We start from the raw sequence: 19,615 nt of genomic DNA, 5'->3' as shown, positions 1-19,615 counted from the left end.
TGACATTCAATCCTAGTAAAAATTCCCTGTCTCAGGTCAGTTAGGATCACCACTTTATTTTAAGAATGTGAAATGTCAGATAATAATAGGGAGAATGATTATATTTCAGCTTGAATTTATTTCATCACATTCCCAGTGGGTCAGAAGTTTACATACACTCAATTAGGTATTGGTAGCATTGCCTTTAAATTGTTTAACTTGGGTCAAACGTTTTGGGTAGCCTTCCACAAGCTTCCCACAATAAGTTGGGTGAATTTTGGCCCATTCCTCCTGACAGAGCTGGTGTAGCTGATCAGGTTTGCTCCTTGCTCGCAACACGCTATTTCAGTTCTGCCCACACATTCTATAGGATTGAGGTCAGAGCTTTGTGATGGCCACTCCAATACCTTGACTTTGTTTCCTAAGCATTTTGCCACAACTTTGAAGTATGCTTGGGGTCATTGTCCATTGGAAGACCCAAGCTTTAACTTCCTGACTGATGTCTTGAGATGTTGCTTCAATATATCCACATAATTTTCCTGCCTCATGATGCCATCTATTTTGTGAAGTGCACCGATCCCTCCTGCAGCAAAGCACCCCACCAACATGATGCTGCACCCGCGAGCTTCACGGTTTGGATGTTGTTCTCGGTGTTTATACTTGCATACTATTGTTTGTACAGATGAATGTTGGTACCTTCAGGTGTTTGGAAATTGCTCCCAAGGATGAACCAGACTTGTGGAGGTCTACAATTTCTTTTCTGAGGTTTTGGCTGATTCTTTTAGATTTTCCCATGATGTCAAGCAAGAGGCACTGAGTTTGAAGGTAGGCCTTGAAATACATCCCAGGTACACATACAATTGACTCAAATTATGTCAATTTGCCTATCAGAAGCTTCTAAAGCCATGAAATAATTTTCGTGAATTTTCCAAGCTGTTTTAAAGCACAGTCAACTTAGTGTTATGAAACTTTCTGACCCACTGGAATTGTCATACAGTGAATTATAAGTGAAATAATCTGTCTTGTAAACAATTGTTGGAAAAATTACTTGTTTGTCATGCACAAAGTAGATGTCCTAACCGACTTGGCCAAAAAACTATAGTTTGTTAACAAGAAATTTGTGGAGTGGTTGAAAAACGAGTTTTAATGACTCCAACCTAAGTGTATGTAAACTTCCGACTTCAACTGTACATATTACTTCAATTACCTCGACTAACCTGACTAACCTATACCCCCGCAAATTGACTCGGTACCGGTACCCCCTGTATATAGCCTCGTTATTGTTACTTTATGTTTTTACATTCGTTTATTTAGTAAATATTTTCTTCACTCTTATTTTTCTTAAAACTGCATTGTTTGTTAAGGGCTTGTAAGTAAGAATTTCACGGTATTAGGCATATGTGACAAATAAAATGTAATTTGATTTAATTTGAACTTCCATCCTCTCAGTCCAGAGGCACAATGTATGAATTTATGGTTGGATCAGAATCACCGTTATAATCACTGGCCAGTACGGAGAATTAAGTAAAAGTCCAAATCCCTATCTCCATCCATGGCTATTTTAGGAAAGGGACAATTCAAGCTAGCTAGCTAGCCACCGGAGGACAACAATACAACGAGATGCAACAATTCAAGTTGTTTCTGTCAGTGACATATTTCTCGCAATGTGATGTGATAGGAGTGAAGCCAAATCCAAACTGGCTTCCCTTGACACTTTTTTATGTGTGCCAGGACAATTCACAGTTGAGCTCACTATGTTAAGCTCAATGCTGATTGGCTATTATTTTATTTAAAAAATGATCAAGGGAGGCCAAATGCTCACTGGCTTCCCTTGCATTTAATGCAACAATGTCATACTCTTTTTGACCAGACAGCGTCAGATAGATGGCCTACACATACAGAGACAGAGGGGAGCTATTTCGCTCGCTTGGATGCTTTCTCCGGTAAGATACATTCAGCCTCTTGCAAATTGAAGGAAAATTATGAAACACAGACACACGAAATATAAATTATGATATGTTTTTTTCTATTCCAATTTTGGATGGAGAGAGGGCTTTTTTTTTTGACAGAGAGAGGGCTTTGCATAGGCACTTTTTTTCATCTTTTGTGGGACTGGGAAAAAAATGCCCAGAAATAAAATAATGTTATTAACTGGTTTAAAATAACGGTTCTGTTCCGGAACAGTATACTGTAAATCACTTTCATTCCCGGTTCTGATTCTGTTCCTTTAAAAATTGTGTTCTTTTTCAGTTTTCGGTTCTGTTCCTTGAACCAGTTCCAACCCCTAGAAGAGGGTGCTCTGGTGCTATAGGGTTTGAGCCTGGAGGGAATGTGATAGTTAATAACGCTATGCTGAGCAAAAATAGTCCCTTGGTATTTTTTTCTTCTCTCACTGGGCAATGTCTCATCAGGTTTATACTTAAGACCACACAGAGAACAAACAGCGTCCTCTTTATAAACCTCAAAATATCGAGACATTTGAAAGTACAATTATTTTCAGTTATAGCCACATCGTGCATTCTATTGCCACTGAACGGTGATCTCAAAGTGACCTTGTGAATGAATCTGTTTAATGTCAAACCATCATCAAAATGTCACAGTGCCACTTTGTTGACTAACTCCAAAAAAACAAGTGTCTGTTGCCAAAATGCTGTATGTGCCCAGGACTGAGATTCTTTGTTTGTTTCAACATAATTTGTCAATGTAAGTCAAAGTAAACTGTTGTTTTAAGGTTGACATTTTAACCACAGAATTATGTCATCATGGTAACCAAATCTCAACATAGACAATACGTAAAATTTGTATGTTTATTAAAACAACGTCAGATCATTATATCCACTATCAGAAAAAAAACTATAGGCTGGGCAACACCTACTGGAGAATTGATCTATCTACAGCTACCATTTGGTCACTCATCCAGGGTTTTAACCAAGCCCTGTCCTGCTTAGTTATGATATTTGTCACTATTACAATGTGCTATTATGAGAATGTTTGTTGAGAGATCTCCTCAGAAAACTAAATAGATTCACTGTTGTTATCCAAGTCATTCCAAAGGGTAGGTTTATCAGAGCAAATGAAATGGGACAATACTTTATCACTCATATATCATAAATGATACTATTTTAGGTAATCAACAGCTATTGTTCCAATTCAACCCAGAATTCAACTAAACTAGACAATACTATAGGTCTAGGGATTTAAGCTCTGGTTGGCTTCAAACCTCAAAATGTGGCCATTAATGTGTTACTCATTTTAAGGTTGAATGTTACTTACTGTTATTTACTGTATAACATTCATACGTTGGATTCACGTCTCCATCTCAATCAAAAATCTAAGTTAAAGAATCGGACTAAATCAAATCAAATTTGATTTAAAGTGCATTTAACTTTTGATTTGATCCTATTCTTTAACTTCGATTGTTGGTTGAGATGGAGACGTGATTCCAACATATCAATTATTAATTTGTAGAAAAACTGGAATTAAAGACAGACTAAGTCAGTGGCACAGATGGAACTGTCCAAGCAGAAAATAAATCCCCTTTAAAATGATGATATTTGGTTGTGTTGACAACCAAACATAATTCAATATTACTTTTGAAATCACTTCTGAAATACAATAAATAGCCTATTAACTTGTCCACAAGTTAAAGGGATACTTTGGGACTTTGACAATGAGGGCCTTTATCTACTTCCCCAGAGTCAGATGAACTAGTAGATATCATTTTTGTCTCTAGCATCCTTGTAAATATCCACAGACTTCCTAATGCTAGTTAGCATTGATGCACAAAACTACCTCTAACCTCCTTCATAATGGACACAGACATAAAAATGGTATCCTTTAGTTCATCTGACTCTGGGGAAGTATATACAGTGCCTTCGGGAAAGTATTCAGACCCCTTCCCTTTTTCTACATTTTGTTATGTTACAGCTTTATTCTAAAATTGATTAAAATGGATTAAATAAAACATTGACATCAATCTAGCACAATATCCCATAATAAGCTAAAACAGGTTTCCGAAATGTTTGCAAATGTATTAAACATTAAAAACAGAAATACCTTATTTATATAAGTATTCAGACCCTTTGCTATGAGACTTGAAATTGAGCTCAGGTGCATCCTGTTTCTATTGATCATCCTTGGAGTGTTTTTACAACTTGATTGAAGTCCACCTGTGGTAAATTCAATTGATTGGACATGATTTGGAAAGGCACAGAACCTTCCAGGAGGACAACCATCTCAGCAGCACTCCACCAATCAGGCCTTTATGTTAGCGTGGCCAGACGGAAGCCACTCCTCAGTAAAAGGCAAATGACAGATCGCTTGGAGTTTGCCAAAAGGCACCTAAAGGACTCTCAGATAATGAGAAACAAGATTCTCTGGTCTGATGAAACCAAGATTGAACTATTTGGCCTGAAAAGCCAAGTGTCACATCTGGAGGAAACCTGGCACCATTTCTACGTTGAAGCATGGGGGTGGCAGCATCCTGCTGTGGGGATGTTTTTCAGCGGGCAGGGACTGGGAGACTAGTCAGGATCCAGAGACAGATGAACGGAGCAAAGTACAGAGAGATCCTTGATGAAAACCTGCTCCAGAGTACTCAGGACCTCAGACTGGGTGGAATGTTCACCTTCCAGCAGGACAACGACCTTAAGTACACAGCCAAGACAACAAAGGAGTGGCTTCGGGACAAGTCTCAGAATGTCCTTGAGTGGCCCAGCCAGAGCCTAGACTTGAACGCGATCGAACATCACTGGAGAGACCTGAAAATAGCTGTGCAGTGACGCTCCCCATCCAACCTGACAGAGCTTGAGAGGATCTGCAGATAAGAATGGACATAAATCCCCAAATACAGGTGTGTCAAGCTTGTAGCGTCATACCCAAGAATCAATCAAATGTATTTATAAAGCCCTGTTAACATCAGCCGATGTCACAAGGTGCTGTACAGAAACTCAGCCTAAAACCCCAAACAGCAAGCAATGAAGATGTAGAAGACTCAAATCTGTAATTGCTCACAAAGATGCTTCAACAAAGTACCGAGTAAAGAGTCTGAATACTTATGTAAATGTGATATTTCAGTTTTATATTTTTTATAAATTTGCAAAAAAAACTAAATCCCTGTTTTTCCTTTGTCATTATGGGGAATTGCGTGTAGATTGATGAGGGGGAAAACAATTCAATCAATTTTAAAATAAGGCTGTAATGTAACAAAATGTGGAAAAAGTCAAGGGGTCTGAATACTTTCCAAATGCACTGTAAATGGCCTCATTACCAAAATTCCAAAGAATCCCTTTAACAAATGATATGTTGAGTGGAAAAATATATGGCAGCTAGACTGTATGGTCTTCGGAGATAGATGGGAGGGGTTGAGCTTAGCTGACGGGTGGGACTAAAAACAAACAAAATATAACTAATGTAAAATATACTGTCCGTGAAATGTGTGTAGTATGTATAAGCTGGAAGTGAAAGCATAAGTATTGTTGTCCCATTAGTTTACTCCAATTCAGGGGAGGGGTGGTAGGGTTAGGGGAAAATAATAAAGAAGGAAAATATATATATTTTTAAATATACAGTACCAGTCAAAAGTTTGGACACACTAACTCATTCAAGGGTTTTTCTTCATTTTTACTATTTTCTACATTGTAGAATAATAGTGAAGACATCAACACTATGAAATAACACATATGGAATGATGTAGTAACCACAAAAGTGGTAAACTAATCCAATTATATTTGAGATTTGAGATTCTTCAAAGTAGCCACCCTTTGCCTTAATGACAGCTTTGCACACTCTTGGCATTCTCTCAACCAATAACATTGATAGAAGCCACAATCTATTTACAATATTAAAGCTGATCTACACCCCCCCCCCACCCCACCCCACCAAATAAAAAATAAATAGAAGAAAATAAATTAGAACTCAACCACAAATACAAGTTAAAGAATGGGATGAAGCCAGTGGCTCAGGTGGAACTATGCAAGCAGTGGATACATCTCCTTTAAATGTTGATATTTGGTTGCATTGTCAACAAATACAATTCAATACTACTTTTGTAATACAGAAAACAGCCTTAAATTAAGGCTCTTACAAATGAATGTGACATTCAACCTTAAAATGAGAAACACATCCATGGCCACATTGAGGTTACTGTAACTATAAAAGTATTCTTATCTAATCATATCAAGTGTGCATGTTCAAGATAGCATGCATAGGTTGTCGCAGGTCTGTGGAGACCTTCACAATTGCTGTAATAATCTGCGCAGAATCTTGAACGCTATTGATCACTTGCACCATGTACTTTTAATATAATCTCAACTGCAATCCAGGTCATGTGGTTGTGCTATTAGATGAACAGTGATATCACAATCTGTTGTGTAAATAAACAAAATATCTGACATTGTATTCCCATTTGAGTTATTGTGATCTCATTGATCAACATCGCAACCAAATATTACCCAATTATCCACCTTGAAATGACATGGTGTGCCCAGTGGGAGATTTTACAAGTTCAATTGAGTCTCAACCAAAAACATTTGTCCTGAGGGGGAGGGTATTTGCAGGAGCTAATGGCAAGGGAGTGTAGTTTAATTAGCAATTATGTGAGGGTAGCTATATGCTGTTTTTCATGTTAAGCACACTGCACACTGCCCCCTGAAGCCGAAGCAGTGATTTGAAGATCAGATAACATTTCCAGACATGCTGAGTCAACCATGACATTTTTCTCCCGTTTGGATTGAACACCCCAATAGCAAAGAGCAAGCCTTGTTATAACAATGAGGCAAGGTTTGCATAAGCTTGATTCTTTGCAGTCGTTCCCAAAAGAGCTTATCATCTGTCCTCACTTTCCCCAGGGGTTTTGTCCTCGCTGGACTAAGGTGCACTTCCTCTGAGTTTGTTAGTACTGGCAGCTACAGAGGCCGTCCCTGCAACTATTTCATCACACAGTAGTCAATAGACTGCAGCAGCCGACCATTAAAACTTTCCTCTATTTCCCATTGGTGTTTGGTAGGCCTCAACATACAGTAGCCCATTCAAGAAATGTGATGAGAGAGAGAGGGAGGTCACCTGCATAGTGAGGACACATGCTTCAATTACAATGCTGTAGAGTTTGAAAGTGTTGTTTTGATTAGTACATGCATCAGACAGTGCCATTATGGTGTTTTGTTTCATTGAATAGGGCCCCAAAGGTTAAAGGCAGTTGAAATGTGCCAGAAAATCACCCATGAAGCAATGCATTGTTATTGTATCTGTGCGGCAGAGAAAGAAACAGGTTGGTTAACATTCAATGATGATTTTTCTCTTTAGGAGTTTATGCTGAAGGGCTGCACCTATTTACAACTAAGTTGACTACTCTATAACATATCTCTCAAAACATGTAACATGTTCATATACCTATTGTGTAATGTCAATTTGGGTGAATATGACTAACCATTCATGAATTTGTGCAGTAGTTATTTCCTCTCAGAACCATGCGATATGGTCTTGTCAGAGCAGACATCCCTGCTGCAGTGCAAACGCTGCCCAGAAGAGTGGGCACAGATCATCAGCTGCGATGTAATTGGCTAGCACTCTGTCAGCAGACATCATAAGATCATTTCTATTGGTCAGTTGGTAGCACCAACTTATGGGCAGCTCCTGCACAATGTTTCCACACGCTCGATTCTGAAAAGGAACACATTTGGACTTCTACAAAATGTCCCTTTTTAAAGAAGTGTTTAATTGCAACATAAATGTTTCTACTAATACAAATTACCACACTTCTTTTTGCTATTTCCTAGTTCTGTAGCCTACCCATAAACCAGCATGTGGCATTAGAGTAGGCTGCTGTTGCATTACAAATGAGATTTTTACCTATCTATTGAAGGTTTTTCAACAGGTATAAATACTTGAATCATTATTTAAGTCAGTTAATAACCAATGCATAAGTGGTAACCTCCCATAGGCTATTACAATGGTAAACTCGGGAGACTAATTAGACACTGATGGTCATGGATAACAGTCCATTATAAAAATGATTTTAAAAAACACAATGGTGATTTATTTCTTAGAAACGTACAGGTATTAGTAGGGTGTGATTGCAGATGGAGCATAACCTGATTATGGCTGTGCTCATCACCTGCATCATCCGGCATCAATAGGCATTACCAAGCCAAGTTTTGTTAGTTTGCTATTTATTCTGTATGTGGTGGATATATAATGGTCTTACCCTCTTTGGTGAGCATATGTCTATGTTAAGGGTTTGGCCAGAACATGAACATATAGCCTATCCAGGCAGTGATGTTATTTTGAGTGTTTGCCTATAATTTGGTCATCTTTTCTTTAGGAATGTGTTTGTAATGGTTAGCACCTTAGACATATAGGCTAGGAAGGTTATTGCCACGGGCACTGATGCGCTCTGTGTCAATGAATGAACACGTTTGTTTAGTTATTCTGTCTGTTTGGCCAGAAAAACGAGACTACAGACTCCAAACCGGTATTGTGCGTATTGTAGGTCTAAATGTAATCAGTTTTTGGAGCGCAACGGTCTAGATAAAATAGTATGCTAATAAACGAAAGGTCTACCTATGTCAACTCTCGGCATGTGGGATTTATTTCATTCATAGCGTACGGGTGTAATACAGGGCTATTGGGCAGCGGTAAATGTAAGAGGATGGAATTATCTGGTCAGCAGACAGATAACAGTAGCGCCGCATCACCTTGAATACCTGGAATCTGATGCCTAAAATAAACATTCTACATACGCAAATCACTGAAAGTCACATCAGAAGGCAAGGAAATTGTAACGAGATGTAGCCTAATAATAGAGTGATAGGTTCAGTTGGTAGGCTATTCACCAATGGGCACTTTCTTGATTCATTGTAACTAATTCACAGCCAGGCCTGCATATGTTGTGAATAGGGTAGGCTACTGTCTGTGTGCGGGTGATCCTCTAGCTGCTTTATGAGAAAGATGTGATTATAGGAAAGCCTAAGCAGACCACAACATACGCTATTTGCAAGCTTAACGTTAGCAGCATGCAGAATATGCTATTCTTATTCATTCATTTCCTGTTTCTATTAATAAGATTATGAGGAAATTGTGTCACATATACACAAACAATCCTCCCCACATCAATATGATATTTCATAGACTATATCTACCAGTTTTCTTGCATCCATCGTATGGCTTCGTCCTCGTTGAACTGTCTCTCAAATTCGTACTCTTGTAGCGCCAACACCGACATGTTCACTGTGCGCTTTCCTGTAAACGGATACAAAGTTATATTCTGATTATGTGTTATATTTAACTGGTTTCCTCTTTATCTCTCTATCTCATCTACACTCCTTGTCTTGCATCGCTCTTGCCACTGCCAAAAACTATCAAACTGAACGCGAACGTCCGACTATATGACAGCTCGAGCCGGCATAGGCCCTCTCCACCAAGGAGGTGGATTCACGGTCCTAAAGCCTGAGATGCCGGGTTTGTTTTGCAAGTAGATTGTCACTGTGATGCCTCGTTCACCTTAACCATAGGAACCCCGTTAAATTGCGCAGGATGTCATTCATTTAAATGAGGACGTACACAACGAAGTAGAATCGCAACGCCCCCGTGCGGTTGAAGGCTCTGCTGCGAGAAGGACGCCGCACACTTAATTTTTCCAAATTTGGCATCATCTTCAGTCCAGCCAGAGTCCGTTGAAGAACAGGAACTGACCAACCACAGAAAAATATGAAAATGTGTGGTTTTTGGTGATGGCTTTATGGGATAGCTAGCAACTTTAAACAATTACCCATTCTTATAGGGTACTAAAGTTAGGGGGTAACTAGCCCGTTGGGTAGCCCGTTTGGGTAGTTACCAAATACTTTCTCTGACTGTCACTGCTCTGGCTCAACAACAACAAAAATCCTCTGTCTTCACAACTTTTGGACATATTTCAACAAAACTATTTTGTGCTAAATTTATTTTAAAATTTGAAAAAGTTGTAGATATTCTCCAATGAAGTTAGATCTAGAATTGGTTTTTAAATGTACAAGCCTTAAGATAAATAATCCTCTTGTTTACAGAGAAACATTTAGATAACTTTTAAATAATGTTGGATGAGTGTTTTGGGGGCTAGTTACCCTTTTACGGTTATGAATGTTTCTACCTGTCATTTAGACAATGACTAGCACAGTTAACGCTAGTTTATGCTAACTTGCTAGCTAGCAACTTCTCTAGCATTAAATGCTTGCCAGCTAACTAGTTAGCATAAACTGCTAGGAGTGGTAGCTAGCAACCTTACTACTAGATCGTCTGAGGTAAAATACATTAAAAGGATAACGTAACTTAATTTCAGTTGTAAATGACTGATCGTTTTGCAGTTAATCTTACTTTATTGCCTTTTAGTTATTGTACACAGCACATTATGTCATATAGCTAGATAGCTAGCTATGTTTTTAAGAGAGAGCTTTTAAATTGGCTTATCTCCCCGTTTTCAGTCACAGGTGGGGACTGGATTAGGTTTGAGCATTGCAGGAGGTGGGCCTATGAGTTGTGCTCCAATTTGACTGGGGATAGCATTATTTGTGACCTATGTACAAATTGGAATCATGCAATAGCAGAGCATAAGAGAGTTTCCACATCAATGTTACACAGAATTAATTAGTTAAATTATTGTTATTAAATGTTATATTCCAAAGTTATTTAAAGTTATTAGTTATATTCCATTCCAATATTATATTCCAAATAATATATGTTTTTTAATGAATTAAAAACATCTATTGAAAACCTTTTGCTCCTGAATGTCATTTTAAAGACGGCTGGGATTGAACATGTTGCATTATTCAAATAATATTTAGTGGAATTGTACATAATAGATTGTATGGAAAAGGATCAACATGGAAAGAACAAAACAAATGTGCAGGTGAGTAAAAAGAGGGACTTTACATCAAATCTCCTCATAGTGCAGATATTAATGGTGACATGTGCTACACCCTTTCCCTCACATATTTAATTTAAATAATAAAAATAAGACAACTACACTTAGCTTTTAAGTATTACTTACAAATAATTCTAAATAAAAGTGATTCAATGGATTTTAACACACTTGTATGAAACCCTATGCCATAATCTTCTACCTGGGTAACTGGCACCCCCATGCATTGGGCCAGTAACTGAAAGGTTGCTGGATCCAAATCCCGAGCTGACAAGGTAAAAATCGGTTGTTCTGCCCCTGAACAGGGCATTTTTTATTTTATTTTTATTTTATTTATTTTACCGTTATTTTACCAGGTAAATTGACTGAGAACACGTTCTCATTTGCAGCAACGACCTGGGGAATAGTTACAGGGGAGAGGAGGGGGATGAATGAGCCAATTGTAAACTGGGGATTATTAGGTGACCGTGATGGTTGAGGGCCAGATTGGGAATTTAGCCAGGACACCGGGGTTAACACCCCTACTCTTACGATAAGTGCCATGGGATCTTTAATGACCTCAGAGAGTCAGGACACCCGTNCTACTCTTACGATAAGTGCCATGGGATCTTTAATGACCTCAGAGAGTCAGGACACCCGTTTAACGTCCCATCCGAAAGACGGCACCCTACACAGAGCAGTGTCCCCAATCACTGCCCTGGGGCATTGGGATCTTTGTTTAGACCAGAGGAAAGAGTGCCTCCTACTGGCCCTCCAACACCACTTCCAGCAGCACCTGGTCTCCCATCCAGGGACTGACCAGGACCAACCCTGCTTAGCTTCAGACGTTAACCCACTGTTCCCCGGTAGGACGTCATTGTAAATAAGAATTTGTTCTTAACTGACTTGCCTGGTTAAATCATTTAAAAAAATGTGTATTCACCTAAGCATGACCTTCATCCAGATGCCATCCAAACCATCCAAACTTTGTTTTTTTGTGTCAGGAATTAAACATTGTTCTTAGGGGGGACTAGTTACACCCTAGTATCCTAAGTTAGTACTATTTTAATAGTAATGTTAAATAATACACATTGGCTGTTAATCCTATGAAATATATGACTATTGCATCCCATTTAAGTCAGTGTTGGTAATTACGTTTGTTTTTTATGATAATTATTAGGTGGGGTGGAGGTTGCTAGCTAGAGTGGTATCTTCAACCTTGCCTAGCGTTTAGCTAGCTATCTGATCTGCAAGCTAGCTTGACTTGCTACAAAGTTAGAGAAACAAGTTGAAGAAAAAGTAACTAAACAAAACATGTTTTATTATCACCTGAAACAATATTTTCCCCCTGTCTTGAATGAAAATGTCATATTTTACAAACTCCCAAAATAATGCTATCTTTGATGAAAGACTCTCCTCCAACTTGTGTTAGAAACACTACACTTGTCTATTCAGTAGCGGGCAAGACTCTGTGAAGATGATTTAAGGTGTAATGAAATACGTCATGGTGTGTACGGGGCATAAGGCTTATGTCATCACTGACACTGCTTTTGCTTACTACATACAGCCTATTGGGAAACGTGCTTACTGCCTATTGGGAAATATGCAGCAAAAATAAGTTTTCACATGAATTCAGGTTTCCTTTCGTTATAGTAGTGCATAATCATTTGGTAATACTACCTATGAATACCATCTTCATACTGCATTAGAGCACATTCCTAATGCCTTATAAGCTATGTATAACATGTGCTGATAACACTGCACATAAACATACATACATTGCAATATCCACAGAGCATTACAGCCAGTCAATTTAACACTGCTTCCTAAGGTGTTATTCAGTCTGGCCATAATGCTCTGTGGATGTTATAATGCACTACATGAAATGCTCCACAGGTGGGTAACGACATCAGAATCCATGCAGGAGTTCCGTTTTCAGGTTTGCAAGGTTTTCAACTTGTAATGCCTTATGAAGCAGTATTATAATGCCCTGAATGAAATGCTTTACAGGGGTGTATCGACTTCAGAGACCATGCAGGAGTTCCATATTTAAGGCAGTTACATATTTAAGGAGTTACATTAAATGCACATGCTTGTCAGTGGTGGAAAAAGTACCTAATTGTCATACTTGAATAAAGGTAAAGATACCTTAACAGAAAATGACTCAAGTAAAAGTGATTGTGACCCAGTAAAATACTACTTCAGTAAAAGTATAAAAGTATTTGGTTTTAAATATTCTTAAGTATCAAAAGTAAATATAATTGCCAAAATATACTTAAGTGTCAAAAGTAAAAGTATAAATCATTTCAAATTCCTTCTATTAAGCAAAAGTAAAAATTTACTGGCTGTAATAAGTTTGGGAATGTTCTCTTCCTGCTAAGCATTTAAAATGTAACAAGTACTTTTGGCTGTCAGGGAAATGGATGGAATAAAAAAGTACATTCTTTTCTTTAGGAATGAAGTGAAGTATAAGTAAAAGTTGTCAAAAATATAAATAGTAAAGTACAGACACCCATAAAAACTACTTAAGTAGTATTTTAAAGTATTTTTACTTAAGCACTTTACACCACTAATGCTCATTAAGTGATATAGTGTCATTCCACCTTACACATATACATGTAACTCTGCCTTAAGGGCCAAAACCTGAATACGGAACTCCTGCATGGATTCCCAAGTCATTATGTGGATAATCTCATACAGGGCATTTTAACACTAATTCATAAGGCATTATAAGCTGCTGGTTCTTTTCTGCTCCTGGATGTCCCCCAAATTCGCAAACTTATTTAGAGTTAGGGCTTATTAGCTGGGTGGTAGGGTGTGGAAGGTTGCTGGCTGCAGTATCATTGTGAATTGCTCCATCAGTTTGCACCTGAATATGTTTACAGTAGGCTGTTCTTATCTGAAATTATCTCAACTATTGCAATCAAAGAGTGGTGTTTCTCAAGACAGCAGGTGGCAGATCGCCACACACACACATTCTGTTATCCAATATGGAGTGGACTCCCACAACCTTGCCCTAGATTTGAAAGGGGTAGGTTATATCACCTGATGTAGAAATACTGTCATCCTCAGTGTGTGATAATGTGGTAATATTTCTGTCTGCACATATTGAGTCATCGGGTGTTTCTCAATATGCATACAACCGTGCTCCACACGTTCATGCTCTGAGTGCATTCTCCGATTACGTTCTCTTGAGTATGTTCTTCTAAGGTCGAGAGTGTGGAGAACGCATAAAACATTACATTTGAGAAGCACTCGCACTCTTCCTACTGTATTACCTCCCCATTCACTGAACCTTCTTCCAGCCAAGACAATGGCAACAAGGTTTACACAAAGCAAATGTTTTACTTCATAATTATCAGCCAGATATGTGAATCATAATGATCTACCTAGCCAGCTAGTTAAACAGACAAAAATGACCTTAAAGTAATGTTATGCAAGGTAGATGTAAAAGAAAATGTGGGCTAGCTATTAGTAGTAGCTAGCCAGTTACCCCTATTGACTTATTATGGGCTTGCGATCTACGGTACGTAGGCAGGTAAGCGTTCCAAAATTAACACAGCATGTATTTATTAACGTATCAAGATAATATAGGCAACATTTCATTCTGAAGTCGGAGTGTATTTTCTCTAGATTTAGCTTAAATAGTGTCCGACGTTGATTTGAAAACATTTTGCGTCGTTTTTTTACGTGGTAGCATCATATTTCTGAACATACTTTCAATTGAAGCATGTATCGATGCATGCTTCTAAATATATACAAATGGAGTACACATTTGAGAAGTTCCCTCCGTGCTCCGTTTCCCATACTTTTCTTTGGACTCATACTCCGACCCTCCTGTGTTCCAATTTGCGTGCTCGAAGCACGGTAGTATGCATTTTGAGAGTTACCAATCGTGTCTGTGTAACGGAGGAGGTACGATAAACCAAGCTCGCCTGATGAGTAACCTCGCCTGAGACCTGAAGACTTGCATTAGCTCCCTGAGCTAGTCCCTATGCTTTAACTCTGTGGTCTAACACAGTTCTGTGACTCGTAAGGAGTCCTGGATTCAGGGTGGTGTACTGATGCACCTTCCTGTAACTGTGAAAAGAAACTCAATCAAAGCAGTTATGACTGCATGGCTGCATAAAAGTGATGACTGTTTCAGTGTATAATGTGTACCATTACATTAAGGACCCCCCACAAAGCTATATGACCCTCTGCCTGTCAGTGCCTGGGCTCATTACATTAAGGATACCCCACAGACCCTAAATGTAACCTTTATTAAACTAGGAAAGTCCGTTAAGAACAAATTCTTATTTACAATGACAGCCTACCCYGGCCAAACCCGGACAATGCTGGGCCAATTGTGCAACGCCCTATGGGACTCCCAATCACGGCCGGATGTGATACAGCCTAGATTAACATACCTTATTACATTAAGGACCCCCCACAAAGCTAGATGATAACCCTCTGCCTGTCAGTGACTGAGCTCATTACATTAAGGACACCCCACAAAGCTAGATGATAACCCTCTGCCTGTCAGTGACTGAGCTCATTACATTAAGGACACCCCACAAAGCTAGATGATCTTCTGCCTGTCAGTGACTGAGCTCATTACATTAAGGACACCCCACAAAGCTAGATGACCCTCTGACTGTCAGTGTCTGAGCTCATTACATTAAGGACCCCCCACAAAGCTAGATGACCCTCTGACTGTCAGTGCCTGAGCCTCATTACATTAAGGACCCCCGACAAAGCTAGATGACCCTCTGCCTGTCTGTGACTGAGCTCATTACGTTAAGGACACCCTACAAAGCTAGATGACCCTCTGACTGTCAGTGCCTGAGCTCATTACATTAAGGACCCCCACAAAGCTAGATGACCCTCTGACTGTCAATGCCTGAGCTCATTACATTAAGGACGCCCACAAGTCTAGATGACCCTCTGACTGTCAGTGCCTGAGCTCATTACATGAAGGACGCCCACAAGGCTAGATGACCCTCTGACTGTCAGTGCCTGAGCTCATTACATTAAGGACCCCTCCACATTTTTATTTAACTAGGCAAGTCAGTTAAGAACAAATTCTTATTTACAATGACGGCTAGGAACAGTGGGTTAACTGCCTTGTTCAGGGGCAGAACAACAGATGTTTACCCTGTCAGTTCAGGGATTTGATCTAGTAACTTTTTGGTTACTGGCCCAATGCTCTAACCACTAGACTACCTGCCGATCAAGCTTCAGGACAACTCAACAGGAGGATCAAAAAGGAATGAAGTTGTGTTCATTGTCCAGGGAGGATGAACTGGTTTGGTCTGCATTGTGTGTTGTGTGTGTGTGTGTGTGTGGTGTGTGGTGTGTGGTGTGTGTGTGTGTGTGTGTGGTGTGTGTGGTGTGTGTGTGTGTGTGGTGTGTTGTGTTGTGTGTGTGTGTGTGTGTGTGTCCACTTGATTTTTGTGGCCTTTGCCTCGAGGGAGTATCCAGCTTCTCTGGTCAGGCATGCCAGGCATCTGGGCCTTATTCTGCACAGCTGGGGTAGGAGAACCCTCAAAGGTACTCTGGGGGATAGGAAATTCATCTGGGTGTGAGAGACAGAGCGAGAGAGGATGTACAGGGAGACATCAGCTAACATCAGCTCACATGAATGTATTCAGTTATTTTCTGATTTCAAGAAAGGGTAAGAGAGCGCTAGAAACAGAGAGAGATGAGCGGATGTGGAGAGAGAGCGGGAGAGAGAAACAGAGAAAGGCCCCTTGCCTTCTCAGCAAAAGAGAAGGAAGGAGAAAATGAATAATGTGAAGTTAAATAAACACTTAATGTATTGCTTTCCCCCTCTGCTCATGACGTGAACCATTTAGCAGACACTCTTTGAATAGCACATCAGCAGATTTAGTCAGCTCGGGGATTTGAACCAGCAACATTTCAGTTACTGGCCCAACACTCCTAACCGCTAGGCTACCTGACACTCTACAGATGCTTAAGTGGACCATAGGGGAATCTACATACTGTGTGTCTGTTATGCCCTTGCATTTGTTTGTACTGGGCACCTCTTTGTGGATCCTTGAGGTGGCACTGAGGTGGAATTGTATAGAGACCGTGCAGAACTGATGATGTCATACTCAAACTGAGGTATAAATTGAAAGTCAGAGATTCAAGATTACACAGCACTCATATGTGGAGAGAGTCAGAGAGAATAGATGTGATAGGTGTTATCTACTTGTAGAATCGTCTCCCGGATGTACAGAAAAATGTAAGTCTCGGGCCTAACAACACCCGTGCCAATATATCCTCCAAACACCCGCTTCTCAGGCATTATCACTTAAATACACTACATGGCCAAAAGTATGTTGAACATCTCATTCCAAAATCATGGGCTTTAATATGGAGTCGGTCCTCCATTTCCTACTATAACAGCTTCCACTCTTCTGGGAAGGCTTTCCACTAGATGTTGGAACATTGCTGCAGGGCCTTGCTTCCATTCAGCCACAAGAGCATTAGTGAGGTTGGGCACTGATGTTGGGCGATTAGGACTGGCTCGCAGTCGGCATTCCAATTCATCCCAAAGGTGTTCAACTGGGTTGAGGTCAGGGCTCTGTGCAGGCCAGTCAAGTTCTTCCACACCGATCTCGACAAACCATTTATGTATGGACCTCGCTTTGTGCACAGGGGCATTGCCATGCTGAAACAGGAAAAGGCCTTCTCCAAACTGTTGCCACAAAGTTGGAAACACAGAATCGTCTAGAATGTCATTGGACACTGTAGCGTTAAGATTTCCCTTCACTGGAACTAAGGGGCCGAGCCCGAACCATGAAAAACAGCCCCAGACCATTATTCCTCCTCCACCAAACTTTACAGTTGGCACCATTCATTGGGACAGGTAGAGTTTTTTCCTGGCATCCGCCAAACCCAGATTTGTCCTTCTTACTGCCAGATGGTGAAGCATGATTAATCACTCCTTTAGAACGCGTTTCCACTGCTCCAGAGTCAAATGGCGGCGAGCTTTACACCACTCAAGCCGACACTTGGCATTGCACATGGTGATCTTATGTTTGTGTGCGGCTGCTCGGCCATGGAAACCCATTTCATGAAGCTCCCAACGAACAGTTCTTGAGCTGACGTTGCTTCCAGAGGCAGTTTGGAACTCGTTAGTGAGTGCTGCAACCGAGGACTGACGATTTTTACGCACATCGCGCTTCAGCACTCGGCGGTCCCAATCAGTGAGTTTGTGTGGCCTACCACTTTGTGGCTGAGTCGTTGTTGCTCATAGACGTTTCCACTTCACTTACAGTTGACCGGGGCAGCTCTAGTAGGGCAGACATTTGACGAACTGGCTTGTTGGAAAGTTGGCATCCTACGACGGTGCCAAGTTGAAAGTCACTGAGCTCTTCAGTAAGGCCATTCTACTGCCAATGTTTGTCTATGAAGATTGCATGTCTGTGTGCTCGATTTTATACACCTGTCAGCAACGGGTGTGGCTGAAATAGCCACATCCACTAATTTGAAGGGGTGTCCACATACATTTGGCCATGTAGTGTCGTTTCTGGGTGAAAATATAATCTACCCAGGATCTTCTAATCAGCAGGTTTTCATGGGCGGGAGTTTTGGCTTGCCTGGTGACATCACCATGCAGTAAATGGGTTAATAGACCAATAACAAAGAGAGGTCCAAACCTCTCTGCCAATAACAGTTAGTTTTAAGTTTTCCCCTCCCCTCCCAGACAGTCTGAGCAAAATTCTTTCTTAAGAAAAAATGTTTTGCTAACAAGTTATTTTTGCCCATTTTAAAGGAAATCTACTACCGCATTATTGTCACACAGACACTATTTTATATGAAAACGGTTGCATTGGGACTTTAAGCCTAGTCCAGGACTTGAAAGTGCTTTCAATTATGATTCTCTTTCAGAAAAGGCTCTTATAGGGAGCCACGGCCTGTGAATTATAAACAAATCTTTGACACTCTACAATAGCACGTTTGTGTTGCATTTTTGCTCTTTATGCATTTATAATTGCTCCAATAAGCAGCCATTGGCTGTTGAATCCTTTAAAGTTGTCATATACATAAACCATTTCCACATGCAGTTACAGAAGGTACCAAAACCAACAATGCATTTCTAAGGAAATTAACCACACCATAAACCTTGACACAGGAATCCAGGGATCCGACTCCGAGGCGCAGCAGAGCACCCGAATTGAAGTAGAACTCCAATTGAATATCCACCTCCATCTTGCACCCTTTCATGAAAAATACACATTTTACAAAACCTTCTGTGGTGCCATTAACTATGAGGTTCACAGTAATTATGCTGTTCACATTAAATMTGCGGTTCACATGAACTCTGCGGTTCACATTAACTAGGTCTGGACGGATTGATGGGGTAGCTCTTAGCTAGCTCAGTGGGGTTGCTTTTGGAAATCCTGCAGGACAGTGTGAACTTCACGGCATCCAAATGGGTGTTCTATGTGTACTTTTTGATTAGACCCCGCAATTGTGGAAGCCCTGCAAAGCTAAGCAATTCCCAACCCAGTGTGAATTCCATCCGGCTCTCCATAGAAAGCTGTTATGTTCCCCAGTTTCTGTGTTGTTGTGGGTTTGTATGTGTGTATTTCAGGAAATGGCTTCCTGGGTTCTAAGCAGCTGATTGGTCAGCCCCATCGCAGATTGGAGCTCTGACCCCTCCCTCTCGTCGGGGGATACAGCTGTCTCTGCAATTACCAACTCCTTCTCCAGCTTGATAAAAGCCAGTGTTCCTGCCCCAGGGAAGAGAGCTTCTTTTAATGTCCTGTGTTG

General features: G+C 40.2%; 1 protein-coding gene across 1 annotated transcript in view; it reads right to left on the bottom strand.

Moving 5' to 3' along the window:
* elovl6 (ELOVL fatty acid elongase 6) overlaps positions 1-9,402 on the bottom strand; it is a 24,912-nt gene extending 15,510 nt beyond the window's left edge. The window contains exon 1 of the mRNA XM_023990161.2: positions 9,117-9,402. Within this exon, the coding sequence (XP_023845929.1) occupies positions 9,117-9,199 (83 nt within the window). The 5' untranslated portion in view covers positions 9,200-9,402. The remainder of the gene's footprint in view (positions 1-9,116) is intronic.
* Between the last annotated feature and the right edge of the window lie 10,213 nt (positions 9,403-19,615).

This window comes from Salvelinus sp. IW2-2015, linkage group LG6.2 (genome assembly GCF_002910315.2).
Source record: "Salvelinus sp. IW2-2015 linkage group LG6.2, ASM291031v2, whole genome shotgun sequence".
In the NCBI taxonomy this organism is placed as follows: domain Eukaryota; kingdom Metazoa; phylum Chordata; class Actinopteri; order Salmoniformes; family Salmonidae; genus Salvelinus; species Salvelinus sp. IW2-2015.
This window is presented reverse-complemented; position numbering and strand designations above follow the sequence as displayed.